The following is a 16,350-nucleotide window of genomic DNA, read 5'->3' as shown; positions in this document are numbered from 1 at the left end:
CATATACATGTATTGTGTCATGGTGGTCTTTGTAGAGAAGAGCCCCTTGCTCAGCTTTGGCAGTGCATATGTGTTACATCAATGGCCTCACTGACGGCATTGGCAACATTAATTGTACAGCAGGTTGCGGTCTAAGAACTGGGGCAGGCACCTGCTGCAGAAGTGGGTAAAGATGAAGAATGCTGTCCTAGATTGCCCACCAGCTCACCTTAGCCCATCCTGCCAAATTAATCAACTCTTCAGAGGCCGTATGCTTGTCTGGGGCAGGCATCCAAGGAGGGGAGAGGAGCCTGTTTTAATGCACAGGTCACGCAGACCTGTAGAAGCCTCCTCCATTTAAAAGAACTAAAGAACAATACAGGCACTGGGGTTTACACATGCCCTGCAGGATGGTATGGCAAGATGTAGTTTGTCTTCAGCCATCTGTCTCTTTGTCTTTGAATGTTCTCTCATGAGATGCATTTTGACTGCGCGGGGGTTGAAGCGCTGCTGAGGAGGCTGATGTTTGATGAGGTGCACTGAGACGAGGGGTAGGGGTGGGGGGGATTTAGAAGCTCCATAGGGAGCTGAGATGACTAACTCACTACTCCTCCTAATCTAGGACAAGCACACCTAGACATCCTTCATGACTCTAATGTTTTACTCGTGTCGGGCCAAAAATATGTCCACCGAGGTTAGCCAAAGTGGGTCGCCCAACGGCTTTTTTTGGATCACAGAAAAAGAAATTGTGCCATCTAAATGATCGCTGTCTTCTAAAACCCACCCTGGATGGCAAAAAGCCTTCCCCGCCAGTTTATTTTTAAAAGTATCAAACTGGGTCAATGACGCCACAGAATATGACAAAACCTAATTTCGACACTTTTTAAACGCCTTAAATGACAGAGTAGTAGTGCTGAAAACCCTTTTCCAAAACATTTTATTGGTCTTATAGAAAATAAAGTAAGCTGTATCAACAAACATACAATATATACATCAATAACTTAGACACCTCAGAGAATCACATTTAAATCCACAGTTGTTACTGTATATATGAATACATAGTACTTATCTACAGATTGCAAAAGTACAATAATTTAATTTATAAATAGTTACAATTAACTATTGTCTGTTTTCATACAAAGTACTGCAATATTTTATTACAACCCATACAGAAAAATAACAAAACAGATTATTAACTTTGTATTACTCGCTTTAGTCAGATTTGTATACCTTTGAAACACAGACCCACTCCATAGAGAAGAGGGGAAAAAACCTGCACAGTCAACCATTTACAAAGCATAACTTCATGAAAAAAGCCAATGTCTTGAGAGCTATTAAAAATCAACTGCCACACAAGTGCTGCTATTTATCCTCTAACATGTTGCTCAAACAAATACAAAAAAACAAACAAACAAAAAAACAAAACAAGAAAAAGTCAAAAACTAATTAAAAAGGAAATCTGCAGAACAAATTACAGTGTTAAGATCAATTTCAAATTCACACGCACGACACATAATGAGAACAGAAACGTTGTGGATGATGCTACAGCAAAACAATGAGCATTAACGACTGGTGTAGCAGCAGAGGAACTTCAACCGTACACAAACGCGCACACACACGCGCACACACACACACACACACGGAGGGAAAAAAAAAAATATTGCAAGTGGCCCTTGTGGCAGAATCCATCGTAGCATCAACATTATTTAGTGCATAAATATCTAAATAATAGCAGTTCGTTTCAGTTAAGATCCAAGTTTAATTAATGGATTTGTATTCAGGTGATTGAAGACCAGAGTAACTGAGTAAGGCTTGAGTGCAGCTGTCACGATTCCTTTAAAAACATTGACAGCTTTGTTAGCGGCTTTAACCAAGGGCCAGTTGCTCTCCCACAGAGGGATGCGAAAAAACATAAATAAATAAAAATCTACAAAACATCAAGAATGATTAAACAACAGACCTAAACTCTGACAATATTGATTACTCTTACATCTACTCTTTCACACCTTTCCACTGAGTTGCATATTAAGGGTCACTTTTTCACAATGGTCATTAATACCTACTGTAGCTACATACTATACAGCTGTATGTGAGAGAAAGAGAATCATCCCCAGAGGAGATCGAGAGATTGGTCAACAGTGCCACTCGAACACCTTAAAGACACTTGACACGAAAAAAGATTCACTCCACAAGACTGCCACAGCAATAAGGACGCCAACATTGATACTGGGCTATGTCGAGAGTCAGTTAATATATATTTTATCCCACAGTTAACCAGTCAATGCAGATAGCTAAGCATGTTGACAAAGTGAGGCTAGGATACGGACAGTATTACCAGCACTCAGATCTCGGGCAGTTTCACTGAGGCGTATCGTCTGCGAGCGGCTGCAGATTAACACCTCAGCCGACACTTTAAGACGTTCTGACCAGCAGGAGAGGGAGATCTGGATGAAGTGTATTCTGTTAATGTCATTAAACACCTACTTTCACCTTGAGGTGTAGACCTGCTTCAGTGTTAAATTCCTTTTAGAGGACCAGCAGAGTGATGCAACACTTGGCACAGAAGGAGCTCTCGCTGGCAGCTGTTGATTGTAATTCTACATAGTCGCACTGTGCCTCTTTCTGAGTGTGGATTGAAGCCCTTTATGACATGCTTATTAGAAAAAAAGGAGGAAAAAAAAAAACAGAAAAAGAACAGAGCTGCCAACCCCGCCTTCTTGCCTCTTATCTAGAATTGTTTGTTCATTTTAAGTGACCTGTTTTGTCCTGAGCAAAACAAGCAGGAGCTTAGTGCATACAAACCTTCAGCCAAACCCTTCTGCTTTTAATCAGACAATCTGAAGACCAGTGGGTAGATTTAGAAGAGTGATGCTATACCTCTTTGAGGTTAACCTTGCAGCATCTTATTTTTACTAGCGTGACAAGGTGCAAGGTTTGTCAACAACATTTGCAGGATAACCGCACGCCCACAGGTAAATTCTAAAAGATAGCTTTTAAGGGCACTCTATCCCTGCAATGTAATTTACACCAATGATGTTGCTGGAATAATAATAATAAAATCCTTTACTTCCCAGTTACAGAGGATGTTTTTAGAGGGCATCCAGCACTAGATGCAACCATTATTCAGTTATTACTTTATGCTTCAAAAAGTCTTTTGACTTCATGTTCACTAATGCCGTTTCATCAAATTCTGTCATTCGTGGCTCAATGTGGTAAACTCGTAATGACAATATGATTTGTAACTAACACCAAGGAAGCGGAGGATATCACAGATGCCAATACGCACAAAGACAATTGACCTTGTTTACACCATCTAGTTTAGCTCTACAGATTTGTTTTAAATAGCACAGCATTGACATCTATACAGTGAACGACACTGCCAACTTGTCACTTACACATCACATCACGCGCTACCCCACAGTACGCGCCTAGTCACTAGAAAAAGCTATCAGACTTTAATAGTAAGCCACTTTCGGTACAATTGCAAAAAAGATGTCACAGGATTTTTTTTTTTTTTTTTACGTTTTCTTTTTCTGTATTTCTATAAACAATGGAAGGTAATCTACCTAGTAATAAAAACCAAGAAGTCAACTTTAGACAAAGTTTTCTACACCTTAACAATTCAAACAGTAAAGCTCGTGTAAAGATTTTCTTTTGGAAATATCTGACGGCCCTGTCAACAAGTAATTACAAAAAAACGCAATATATATCTTTTAAACAAAATCAACATATTACTTCTATGAGCAAAAATTAAGTTTCAAAATGTTTGTGGATTTCACTGTCCCCACAAAACATGAGGATATTACTGTAATAACATTCAGGTTTTCAGATATCGTAGAAGAATCTTGTCATATTGGAATGGCACTCAGCTCTGGAACAACATCATTAAGTGCTGCTGATCTTTTTTAACGTTTCCACCTAAATATGCAAGACCTCTTTGTATTTTCAGTGCATACATATATATTATTATTGCATCTACCAGTCATTTTGAAAATGACAAGTTCACGGAAGCCTGTCGCAGATCCATAAACAGAAATGAATGCTATGTTTGGGAGCATCATTGCATGCTTATATTCTCAACAGACGACCAACAGAATCACAAATTGGACTAATTTATGAGTTTGGGGTTTGTCAGGTTGTTTCAAAGACATCTGTAGCATTAAGACCAAGAGTCTGTGACCAGTTGTCAGTTATCCCAATTTAAGTCAGTGCATAATAACAAGCAAAGGGCTTCTTAGTGAGATATGTGCTGGCTTTTCCTCCTCCCACTCTGTACTGTGGATCTTGTGAGGAATAATGGATCCAATTTATTTTCTTACTGGTTTTGACCACCTGTGAAACTGTACCAATGCTAGTTCTTAGGACGGAAGAGACTTAAGAGCCAGATTTTAGGAAAACTGACATAAAAATCTCAATCAAAACAAGCAAACTTGATGCAGTCTTCTTCAATTTTCCACTTTCTAAATGTTTCAATATTGCAATATTTCTCCTTTGTTTATGGGACAACTGTATCGTCCTAAATTCTAAAGTTTGATTTTTATTACCCTGGTGACAGGCCTGTTAAAAAACAAAAAAAAACAGACTGGTGTGTTGTTCTGTAAGAGTGAATTTGGAAAGCATATTTTTAGTGTTAGCTCCACGGTTAAAACTGAGAACTCACACAGGCATTCCTGTGCCATGTTACAATGCACTGACTAGTTTAGCCTTAAACATCTTTCTTCTGCCCTTTCTGCTACTACGACCTAGCCTCCGTTTTGGATTTGACGATGGTGATGACGCTGGTGGCAGCTACTTTACCGGGGATGAGGGGACCTATGACAGAAGCCATAGGTCCCCTTGCTGAGGTGACAGGGTTGCGGGCCACAGTCCTGGCAAAGCTTTGGAGGGCCTCGTACTTTGAACGTAGAGCATCCAGCTCCACCTTCATGCTGGCATTCTCTGTAGCCAGCTTGTCCACTTCCTGCTGCAGCTGAGCCTTTTGTTTTTCGAGCTCCTCCTTCTGGGTGACACGCTTTACTCGGCAGCTTGCGGCATAGCCCCGGTTCTTCAGGGTACGTCGCCGCTGTTTCAGCTGCAGGATTTCTTCCTTTGACATCCCCCGTAAATGCTGGTTCAGCTCCCGCACCGACATGGTCACCAGCTCGTCATCTGTTAGGCTGGTGCCATTTTCCCCCGGCTCCCGCTTCACCTGTGCGTGGAAATTAGTTAGTGCTGATTCTTTTATTAAAAAAATAAAATCTTATATATACACACACACACAGACATTTGGCCACACAGGTTACCTTTAAGGCCTTGTTTCCCTTGTTTGTGGTAGTCATGCCACGAGAGCAGCGTCCACCTGTACTACCGGTTGATCTGTGAAAAGAAAAGACAATATATGAAACAAGAGTACTAGAAAAGAAACGTAATTTTTTTCTGCAAAATACACATTGAAGTATTTTCTGATAACAACAACAGCAAAAACAAAAATAGAAACCACATGACTAAATACACAAAATACAAAGTGGGTCAAGGACTTCAGACTTCCTTCTAAGTAATTGGAAAAACTGGTACCTGGACTGTTCGTGCACTTATGACAAGAACAAATAACTTTGCGGTATGCATTTCCAGATGACATTTAATTGGTTGGCAGCAATTCCAAAATTATTTCTTGGAAAGCAAACCCCAAAACAAAACAAGTATAAGTGCAAGTACCATAGGCACATTTCAAAACAGAACAGATCTGGGCCTTTCTACAGCGCATCCATCCTCAAACACCACACATTCACAAAAGTATATGGGGCAGATTTTAAGCTATCCAGTCTAGACAGTCACACCTGTCTAGATTTGGCCTGTGTCCAACTATAATCCTATAAATCAATGAAAAAGCAACCCACTGTAACTACTGCAGAGCCCTCCAGAACAACAGGGCTGCACTGCAGTTTCTTCTGTCATGTCTGCACTGAGGGAACCACCAAGAGAAGCTGCGTCGGTGAGAAGTCCAGCCTACTGGTATTAAGACAGACAGAAGGTCAGGTGAATTCCATCGTGCGAGCTCTGTCACAGGATAAGTATGTCCTCTCACTCACACACACACACACACACACACACACACACACACACACACACACACACACAGCTGTGGCCCTGAGTGCTTTACACCACACACAGTAAATGCTGTGTCAGCAACACAGACACCCACCACAGTCAGCCCAGCCCAGCCAGCACATTGCCTCGGTAAGCTGATTTACACAACCCAGCAGTGTGTGTTTATACTGAGCACATAAACAAATGCTAGCTCTTAGAACTTTTTTTAACACATCAAAACAGGAAAGAAAGCATCTGAACAAAAGAATGTAAAAAAGAATTACTGTCAGCGTGTGCAGAAGTTTGCAGCATGCGTGCACATTAAGCTAGTCATCAGGGAAATTCATGTCGTCTGCACAGAAGCTCAGTGAGGGAAGAAAAGAAAAACAGATGAGTCGGAGCTCCAAAGTGCACTAAGATGGCCAGGATATTTCCATGGCAACAAAAGGGTGCTACAGGTGGACCGGTCACCTGAGCCAAACAGGGAGAGACAGCCGCTTGTTAAAAATGACCTGAATACGACACTATCACACAGGCTGGGGACATAACATGAGGTCAGACTGTGACTTGAATTCTTGATGCTTTCACTTCAAAAAAAAAAAAAAATAAAAAAAAAAAAAAAGTACTCTGGCTTCTTATAAAAACAGAAATGTTTCTCTGCGCTGCAGATGCCCATATAAAAAGCTTTTCACGCTCTGCACAGGACTTTTCAAATGTGATACTTTCATCCCTGATGGGCTGGCTATGAATAGCTGTCTGATAGTAACACGTACCTTTCACTGGCCTTTGTGGTGACTCATTTCCAGTAAGCATTTGGACCACAGATGCAAAACATAATGGGATAATGGTCTGCCTGATGATGCACAGATAATGGACAAATAGACAGGAAAGTACTACACTAATAGCTACTGGGATGAGACTAGGGAAAAAAAAGGTTGCATCTTCCAAATTTCATTTTAAGCCTATCATTTTCCCCTCAGTAGCCTAGACCCAACATTGTTCAAAAACCAGTTGGAATCTTGAAAATGCAGAAAGATGGCACACTGTCCAAGTTGAGGGGGCGTATTCTGTCACACATCTGTGTAGGGTAACATAGTAGGCATGGTTTGGCACATTGAAAGCTCACCATATGACACTGTGGAAAGACTTCACCCAGGCTGCAAGCCTCCAGCACAGGCTGCTGCCAACAGACGGCTACCAATGACAGGGCATGGCAGAACAACACAGACAAGGTCCAATGCACAGCTGCTCCCTTCCACTACCAGGCTTGTCATACCTCACAGAGACAAAGAGGCATGCTCACACAAACACAGAAACACAGGCAAAGAAAGGAAAACACACCTATAATTTTCCATAAAGAATGACAGGGAAATTTCAGACTTGGTGCACTGATCTGTTGGAGAATGCCCTTGCATTTGACAAAGACATAGTCACAATTTAAAAACAAAAGACACTGATGTCTTCCTTGCACTAATATATTAGCTCCTATTAATGATTTCACGTCTTTTGTGTTTCTAGCCGAAGGAGCGGGAGGCGAAAGCTGCAGCTTAGAGTGCGGGGGCATCGGAGGTAGGGAGCAAGTGCAGGGACATAGACGTCTTTTGTAGATGCTTGCTGAATTTTTATGAATCGCCTGGAAGAACGCTGACAAATCAGAGCTGATTGCTTGTGGAGGAGAGACATCACACCCACAGGAAATAGAAAACGCTGAGTGTGGTCACAGAGAGAAAGAGAATGTGTGAGAGAGAAAAAGAAAGAGACAGAGAGAAAGACAGAGAGCGAGAGAGAGACACAAAGAGAGAGAAAGAAAAAGAGAGACAGAAAAACAGAGAGAAGCCTTATGTAAAATGCAGGGTCGACAAATTTAGAGGAGCTTGAGAAGAACAGGTTGAGAGAAAAAATAAATCCTGATCTCAGCAAGGACCAAAACCAAGGTGCCAATTAGGAAGTTGTGAAGTTGAACTAACACAACGAGAGCAACCCATCCAACCTTCAAATGCGGTCTTTGTTCATCTGAAGCAATGCAGTGCAGCTTGCAGAGGTAGGGTCGGCTTAGGTTGACTCTGAAGAAGGGAAAGGGGGTTTACAAGAAAAACAAAAACAAACAAAAAAAAAACCCCAACAACTCTAGTGCGATAAATGCTGATGTGACATGATAGGTCTGGCCCTCAGCCTGTGGCATCCTTTAATGATCTCGTCCCCTCTGCAGGATCTCTCCAGGGGAGATGCCAAGGATGGACACCATTAGCCAGGGGACTCTTTGTTGAGGGGGAGTCGAGGCTACAGCTTCGACACACTGCATCCCCCTGATGAATATTTATTACTGTCGTTCGCCGCCTAAGGTGGGGGTGGGAGACGGGGCGGGGGTGGGAGGCTGAATAAAGATGCTCAGGAGGTGATTCTTCAAGGATACATCCAAGGCTCTTCCATCAACGGCTGTCTCAAAATGGCGGTGGGCTGTTGGGGATGGGGAGGGGGTGGGGGTGTATTTCTGGTACCGGAGGTGGCACACATGGTGGTTCAGGGCTGCAGGGAGGGCCAGCTCCACTTGACAGCAGTGTAACAAGATTATCAGGGCCATAAGAGCAAACAAAAAACCCCAGCAACCTGCCTCGGAATCCAGATTACGACAGCGCCTGCTCTCTGAATACTAAACACGGCTGGGGAAGGACTAACAGGGTACAGGGTTTGCTGAGACAGGACAGTGGATGGCACATCACGCAACTAATCACATGCACATGCATCGCACAGTGACAGATCACCAAAACCACACAAGCACATACAAATTTAACTTGTCATGATCAATTCTTGAAAAGAAGCGTCCGAGCACTGGGCACTGGCAGCTTGCTAATGAAGTGAATAAAAGTAGACGGTGGAGGTGCATGCTGATGAAAGACTGTGTTCAGGGGGGGAAAAAAACAAAACACAAGCAGCATCCAACAATGGCAACAGAGCTCTGTGAAACTAACAGCTGAATTTCATCTCACACCAAACAATACATTTCAACAATTTTCACTCCAAGAGACCACGATGTGGCTCATTTTGATCGTATGCCCAATTTAATTTCTTTTCCTTTCTAAAACCAGTGTGGACTTGTAAAGAAAATTTGCACAGTTTGTACAAGACTGAATAACTAGAGCTGTGGCCCAGATGTAAATTAGGCCCGACAGAAGGGTGATAGAATGTTTAGCACCATTTTCAATTCATTGTCTTTGCAAATTCTGGATATCTTTGATGATTAGCTAAACAACAAAAGGAGAGTGCTTGCTGTAAAGTCAGTACAATCACCTATTCAGTTTCCCTGATCAATAATGTATAAGACCTATAGCCTCTCAGTCCATTGTCACAGACCTTCCAGGAAACAGAATGATGGCAATGACAAAGAAACTGAAAAGCACATGGTAAGTGCCTGAAAATAAAAGAAATGTCAGTCCTTTTCTATGATTGGGCTTTATTATTTTCCACTTACTCTTTCCAGGTTGACATATTTAATGCAGTGAGCCAACATTTTCACGCTGTACAGCCAATCTCAAGACTTTATGCCTAATCAGAGCCTCTGCTCTTACTCCCTCACTTCTAAGAGAGTTGAAAAGATCGCCTAGATATTCAGATCTAATCATTCCTCCCGTCAGCTGAGCTAAGTCAATTATCAAGCAAGCTGCATGTGTCGGGCGCCATTTAACTGCAAATTAAAAATCAGACTCCTCTGATAGCTCTGGAAGAGATACTGGAAGAGTGGTATGAACTTGTGTGTGCAGAAAACAGTGTGCGAGTGCGTCTGAGAAAGGTACGACGGGAAGAGGGGAGGGAAGCTATTAACTACTAAGTATTCAGAGCGTGAAATAAGAGTGACAAAAAGAGGGAGAGGGGAAATCATTCAGCAGCTTTCAGAGGGAAATGTGATATGCTTGTAGTAGAGGGGAAATACTAAGCCAGTGCTTTTGACCAGCAGACGTTCTGGGCAATGCTGAAATAGCAACTAACCAAAATTGCCAGCTTCCCGTATTAACTGACCCCTAGAGCGTAGGGTTAAACTGCTCCTGCAAAATTCTGTTAACAGTGTCTGAAATTTACTTTAACTCACTGACCAAGTGTGCTTTTAATCTGCTAAAATAATAAATCGACCTTCGTTCATATATTCTATACGCATTTCTAAATATTTTGTTGAGACGCAGCGTCAAGTGACAAACATTTAATATATTTATCAGGGGCTAATCAAGTCAAGCATGAATAGTAAAAAAAAATTCTAAACTTTTCACATCAATCTCCTCAACAATGTAATCGCTTTCTAATGCTTCGTCTTTTGCATGAATCTAAGAATTTAGGCTCCTGTTCAAAAAAGACTGCAATGCCCAGCCTTAGTCTGAGTTATGATGAGACGATTGGTTAGATAGTTAGGGTTATACAAAAATGTCAGGGTCAGGTCTTTGTGGAATACTGGTGGGGGAAAAAAGCTGTGTGTCGGTGTGTGTGTGTAAGTGTCAAACTTTGACAGAGAGGGAGGAAGACAGAAGCATATGAGTGATCCCAAAACACAGGAGAGACCCTAAGCGTTGCTTTAATTTTGGTTTGGAGAAAAAAAAAAAAAAAGAAAAAAAAGAATGAAAAATGTCACTGTGGGGGACTGTCGACTAAGATTTACTCACCAAAATAGAAAATCCACCTACATTTGGTGCATGGGGGGATGTTAATTCGTGACCATGTCTGTACATCATCCTCACACTGCTCTGGTTGGCAAATACTGTCTTATTAGATAAACAGAAGCATCCTGAATTTGACCTTTATTAAAAAAAGGAAGCACTGATAACCAAAAAACATCAAACCACACAAAAAATTAAATAAATCCGCAATGATATAAATGACTAAATCATTAAGTCACTAAATTATTGGATAAGGATTAAGTGACTCTGCTTTGGAGGTTTAGTTTTCACACATACTGTTATTAAAGATGTGAGAGAGAATAAAGACGTAAGAAAGAATTGGTACCTGCTGTATATCTAAAGAAGGGAAAAATCTGTTATGTTCCCTCCAATTAGATTCTTAGTAGGACCAAATTTTATGTGGGAAAAAAGAAAAAAATCATGTTAATACAGCACAATGGCTTCAAGGTAATACTGCATTTCCATAGTCAAATATGTGGAATTTCCTTCTATGTTTGTAAAATTTGTGCCAACAAAGTAAAGACATTTGCCAATAAATTTTTTCCTGTCTGATATTAAAGTCACAGGCACTTATCGTTTCTCATTTCTGATAACCAGGCAGACTCTAGGCAAAGAAAGGAGAGTTTGATGAATACAAATAAACTGATTTTATGTAACCTAGTTTCCTTGGAAAAAAAAAAAAGAAAAGAGCGAGAAAAAAAGTTGCATGTAGAAGCTAGTAGGCTATACTATGAAGAATAGCATGTGGCACATTTATGTCAGATTTTTGCATCCAGTTCATGTCTTTTAAAGTGAAAACATGAATCACTGCCCTTAAGGGATTGTATATTTTCTTAAGTCACTGATAATGGGAGGTTTATTTAAAGGGACTTGTTTGTACTAACCAATGTTTTGATACATTAAAAAAAAATAAAAAATCTATTTCCATGTTCAGCAGCTGCTATCTACTGAAGCCGCTCTGTTGGTATAACCAGTAGGACAGAAGTGGAGACTTCACTGGCCTTTCACAGTATCTGCCTGGAGGACTTGATTAAACAGGAAGAGAATAGCTCTTGATACTTCAGGCTTGCATTGGCAGAGGAAGTAAGGGTTGCAGGCAACCCACACACTGGCAAAATATCTAGGAGGTTCACTACACTGGTTGAATTTATATTAAATGCATATTGCATTGACCTAACACAACCACAACAGTTTTGTGCTGCTCACAGAATTGATAGAGCAGGTCAATACGTTTCAATGCATTTCAAGTAAAAGAATATCAAATATGTGAGCTATTTTACTTACTACTGATGCACTGATATGATTTAAAACAGTCTTCTCCTATTAAAAAAAACAAAACAAAAAACAAACAAACATCAAAATAAACAGATCTCAGCAGCATCATCAAAAAAAAAGAAGGAAAGAAAACAAACACGGATCAGTGCATTTTCTCCTGTGGAGAGCTTTGATTCAAATGCAGTGAGAGAGCAGAGTTATTACCTGGAAATATCAAAGATTATAATTTCTATTAATAAGACTGCCTCCGCTCTTTTCAAATTTTGGTAAGTGATTGATGAGCCCCGTCTACAGGATATTTGATGGCGTCTCACAGCTAATGATTGTCCCACAAAGAAAAAACAAAACAAAACACAATTTCACCATTAAAAAAAATTAACAGACTTCGAGACATGAAAACTTAAAAGTGTAAACACGCATACAGCTAGCAGTGTTCCTTACTGTAATCCTCCTTAGACATTCCTCACATATTCTCACATAAGCTAAAGCTTGTGATACTTAAAGAAATTATCAATTTTAACAACAGAGAAAGGGGAGGAAAAAGATTTCTAAATTTTCTTATGGCTGAAAAGATTATTATATACCGCAAAGGTCGCTAAATTGATCCTCTAAGCACCCAGCGTATTTGTCCACAAATGGTGAAATATGTTTTCTCTGCGTAGGACAGGAGCTTGAGCTAAATAAAACTGAATAAATATCTGAAAAGACATGAAGTATATAAATGACTGCTGTATTTCGCAAAAGAGGCTGCCCAAGGACAGCTTGCATTGATTTTCTTTTTGTCACTTTTCATTTGTAACTGTGTTCACAATCACGGAGTGATTGGAGAAATAAAGACCTTAATTTGTAAGTAAGATTAGTAACATTTTGTCAGCTTAACACAGGTAAAGACTGTCAGACTGTTAATTTTAAATTCTGCTGTATGTAGAGCATAATTTAATGAGGTACATGTTTTAGGAACCTATTAGTCATTTGCAAAGAATGTTAAGTTCCTCAAATACAAATGTAGGGAGCACTAATGAAAGTTTAATTATCTGCCTACAAAGCATTTACCTTCAAACAAAAGGTCATATATATATATATATATCCTAAAACTCTTGAAAATCCAATAAAAGTGATGCAGAGTGACTCACCAATTTAATTTGACTTAGCTTCTTACAAGGGTACGACTAAAATTCGCTTGTTGTTAATGTCAGTTTACAGCTGATGTGTCCCACACACGAATTAGCCAAGATAAAAGTAGGTTACATGAAAAACCAGCGGCCAGCGCACAGCTCTGTGTGCATGCTCACCATGTTCTGTCTAATATTGACTATTCTAAATTATGAACAAACAGAGAGCAGTAATGAACATGCCAAGTGTAAGTTCCAAACAGAAATTCATCAAACACACTCTGACTGGATGAAAGTACTACTTTGAGAAGTGGAGCGGGCATATCGCAATGCTAAGCAATCATAATCCGCACTACACTTGCAAGAGGTTTCATCACCAACATTCCCTCCCTATTGCAAAAAGGGGGGGGGGGAGAATATATTGATCTTTTTCTCCCTTCCTTCCGGGCATTCCCATTGCCCTGTGCAGCTTAAGCAGCACTTTTGTGGACAAATCCCACATTTGTGTTCCTTTCTGGAGGCTATAAATTGTCCTGAATAGGCGTAACTATTCCCAAGGCACAGCTGTGTTGGCTATACAGAGGTGTTGGTGGCCAGACTGTACTCTATGCAGTGTAAAGTCTTGCCTCATGTTTCGTCAACCTCACATATCCTCTTCCACCCTCCACTGCCTGCCCATTCTGAGCAACACCACTGGGTATAAGTTGTGCACTCAGTTCACCTCTATGGTATCCAGCCTTGCTTTATCTTTGCTACCTCAGTGAAAGAAAAGATAAATCTAAGCACCGATCTACACCGCTCCCTGCCTCCATCCACACGCCACTGCCAGCCCCACCGGGCTCTTATATGGACCATCATCTGTTCTTGTTACCTGCAGAGAAAGGCAGAGATGAGCATTACGCTTTATTGCAAAGCCGGGCTTCTGATGTGGGGCTGGCCTGTCCGCTAAACACACTTCAATGCCCTGCTCGCATGAACAGAGATGATGAAATAAGTTGGGTATCTGAGCAAGAATGGGCAACTTCTATCTGTTTAGCCCTGCCTATATGGGCTCAACAGTTTCCAAGGTGACTTTTCAAATTGCACACACTCTCCATGGATAATTCATTACCTGCGCCCTCCATAAATGTGCACTCTAATAGGCAGCAAATTTCATCATGTCACACATAGGGTAACAAAGGCATCTGCCAACCCAAAATTAGAGAAATGACGTGTTACGCTGCATTAAATGATAACAGAAAAAAGCTGGTTCTCTATAGCATTTAATCACTGCTCAGCAACAAAGACGAAAGGGCATTTACAGAATGCCACATTTACCATTTTATAGAGATGTTTCAAACACTACCCTGATTTGGGTGGTGTATTTTTTTTAACTTCCTATACATCATATAATTACACCTGACCTAGTTTAAGCATCCACTCATTGCAGGGCTATATAATAGCAACACACGCATAATATCTGCTTATCGTGCATTTTTTTTAAATGGATCTGACATCGCAGTTGACACCTAAGCACTTAGTCTAAATATACTCGCAGCCTGTTTGTTGATGTACATCATGACAGTGCTGCTATAAAAATGCACATTCTCAGCTGAATGTAGATGAGGCTATTGATAAATGCATGATGGTCATCACTTGATGCTCATGGCTTGACTGACTTGCAGGAAAGCTCAGCACCATTTCGATCCATCTCCCTAATAACGGTGGCTTGGTGATAAACATCGACCCTTATCAAGCGAGCAGACCTTTGTCCGGTGGTGCCATATTTCGGGGTGGATTCTGAGAACGTCTAAATACATCATTGTGATGATTCAGCATGATATAAAATACCGCTACTTGTTTGCAGGCTCTGACAATAAAACAATGCTGTGTTGTTAACTGCTTGGCTGTGGCATTAAAGCCAAGGGCGGCTGGTTTGATTTGGCTCTGCCATTGTTACAATTTAACTAGTGGTTAAATGAATTGTCACTTCAGGTGAAGCAATTCAGTTCGAAACGATTGGTCTGAGAGCATTTCCTGGAAGATTAAAAATCAATGCATTTATTAAAAAGAAAAAGAAAAAACACAAAGATCCGCGCAGAATAAAAACAACACATTTCTCAGATCTGACAATCACAACCGCGTCTATGACAGAAATGTCACGAGAGAATAACACAACCAACCTGGTCTCGCTAAACCGCTGGCTCGGCTCGCGCTTGCTCCTTTTTTTCCTCCACAACGAGGTGATGAAGCAGCAGGTTTGAGCAGCAAGAAGCGCATGAGTTGACAAACCACCAAAAGAAAGCGTAGCGGCACAGCGGACACCAACGCGTCCCTCGCAAACTATTTATTTAAACGCAAAAGAAAGGAAAAAGAAGCGACCTAACACAGGGTCGCACGGTTTTTGACATTCCACGACTCTTCTCGTCTCCAGCCTCTCAGCGCCTGCTCGTGAAAAAAAAAAAGTGGCAAACAACTCCCCGCCTACAAAACAAGCAAGCGAGGAAATCCCCGTGTGCTCAGTCTTTCTACTATTTGTAGCAATACAGCAACGAGAGCGAATCCACAGCTCAGGGAGGGGGAGTTACCCCTCAAGCGCGAAATGGCTGGCTGGCAGCCCCCCCTCCGCTCTCTACTACATGAAAATCAGATTGACACGTTTAATTCACAGCTCGCGCGCGCGTGTGTAAAAGATTAGCTGCCATCTCACCGTAGTAGGAGCACTAATGTTCCCGGTTACAACCGAGCATTTCATGTGTAAACTTTCAAAATAAACCCCCGAGCTGTGTCAAAACGTGTGCTGACCACTTGGATAATCAGGGCACTTTAGTTTGAAATGTTTCTGATGTGAGAAAGGCTAACTTTACCAGGAGGCTAGCTATGCTAACCCACTAAGCTAGCCTCGGCCAGCTTGACAGCGGCGAGGCGAAGGCATGCACACTCAGCATAACAACAGCAGCAGCAGCAGCAGCTCTGTTTGCTTTATGGGCCCACCTGACTTCAAAACGACGCCCCTCCGAAGTTGTAGCTGTTAAAGTGCTCGTCTGAAACCTAACATCCGAGGCACAGCTGAATTTCGGCTCCACTGACAGAAGCGACGGCGCTTCCAAACGCCTGCCCGTGCTCTCCTTGTTGATTCCTTTCTCTTGTACCGAAGCCAGACGTCATCGTGTTTGGTCACGTGCCTCCATTCATGAAAGATTTTCTTTGCTCGCAAGGGGGAAAAATGATAACTAAGAATACAGCATCCTTTGTTACATTGTTTCTTATACTTCCTG

At 41.3% G+C, this 16,350-nt stretch overlaps 1 protein-coding gene across 4 annotated transcripts; it reads right to left on the bottom strand.

The window, feature by feature from the left end:
* Positions 1-1,135: 1,135 nt before the first annotated feature.
* Positions 1,136-16,223, bottom strand: LOC102199406 (transcription factor MafG). Of its 4 annotated transcripts, XM_013913655.1 has the most exons (4): positions 15,256-15,963; positions 5,262-5,334; positions 4,829-5,167; positions 1,136-4,791 (listed from the first exon to the last, which is right to left on the bottom strand). In XM_013913655.1, exons 2-4 carry the CDS (start codon positions 5,295-5,297, stop codon positions 4,768-4,770), a joined length of 399 nt encoding a protein of 132 aa, XP_013769109.1. In that variant the 5' UTR covers positions 5,298-5,334; positions 15,256-15,963; the 3' UTR covers positions 1,136-4,767. The 4 variants fall into 4 exon arrangements, with proteins under 4 accessions (XP_013769109.1, XP_005744393.1, XP_005744392.1 ...); XM_005744336.1 differs by lacking the exon at positions 15,256-15,963 and adding an exon at positions 16,067-16,223 and having other exon boundaries at positions 1,136-5,167; XM_005744335.1 differs by having other exon boundaries at positions 1,136-5,167.
* Positions 16,224-16,350: the final 127 nt, after the last annotated feature.

This window comes from Pundamilia nyererei, unplaced genomic scaffold, assembly GCF_000239375.1.
Source record: "Pundamilia nyererei isolate P.nyererei 1_Seehausen unplaced genomic scaffold, PunNye1.0 scaffold00142, whole genome shotgun sequence".
Lineage (NCBI taxonomy): Eukaryota > Metazoa > Chordata > Actinopteri > Cichliformes > Cichlidae > Pundamilia > Pundamilia nyererei.
Note: the sequence above shows the minus strand (reverse complement) of the source record. Positions and strands in the feature narration are given on the sequence as shown.

Excerpts from the sequence above, each read along its gene's own strand:
- LOC102199406 (XM_005744336.1), bottom strand. The coding sequence starts at position 5,297 with ATGACTACCACAAACAAGGGAAACAAGGCCTTAAAG. Across the intron at positions 5,168-5,261 it reads AGGGAAACAAGGCCTTAAAG|GTGAAGCGGGAGCCGGGGGA; the intron begins GTAACCTGTGTG and ends TTCCACGCACAG.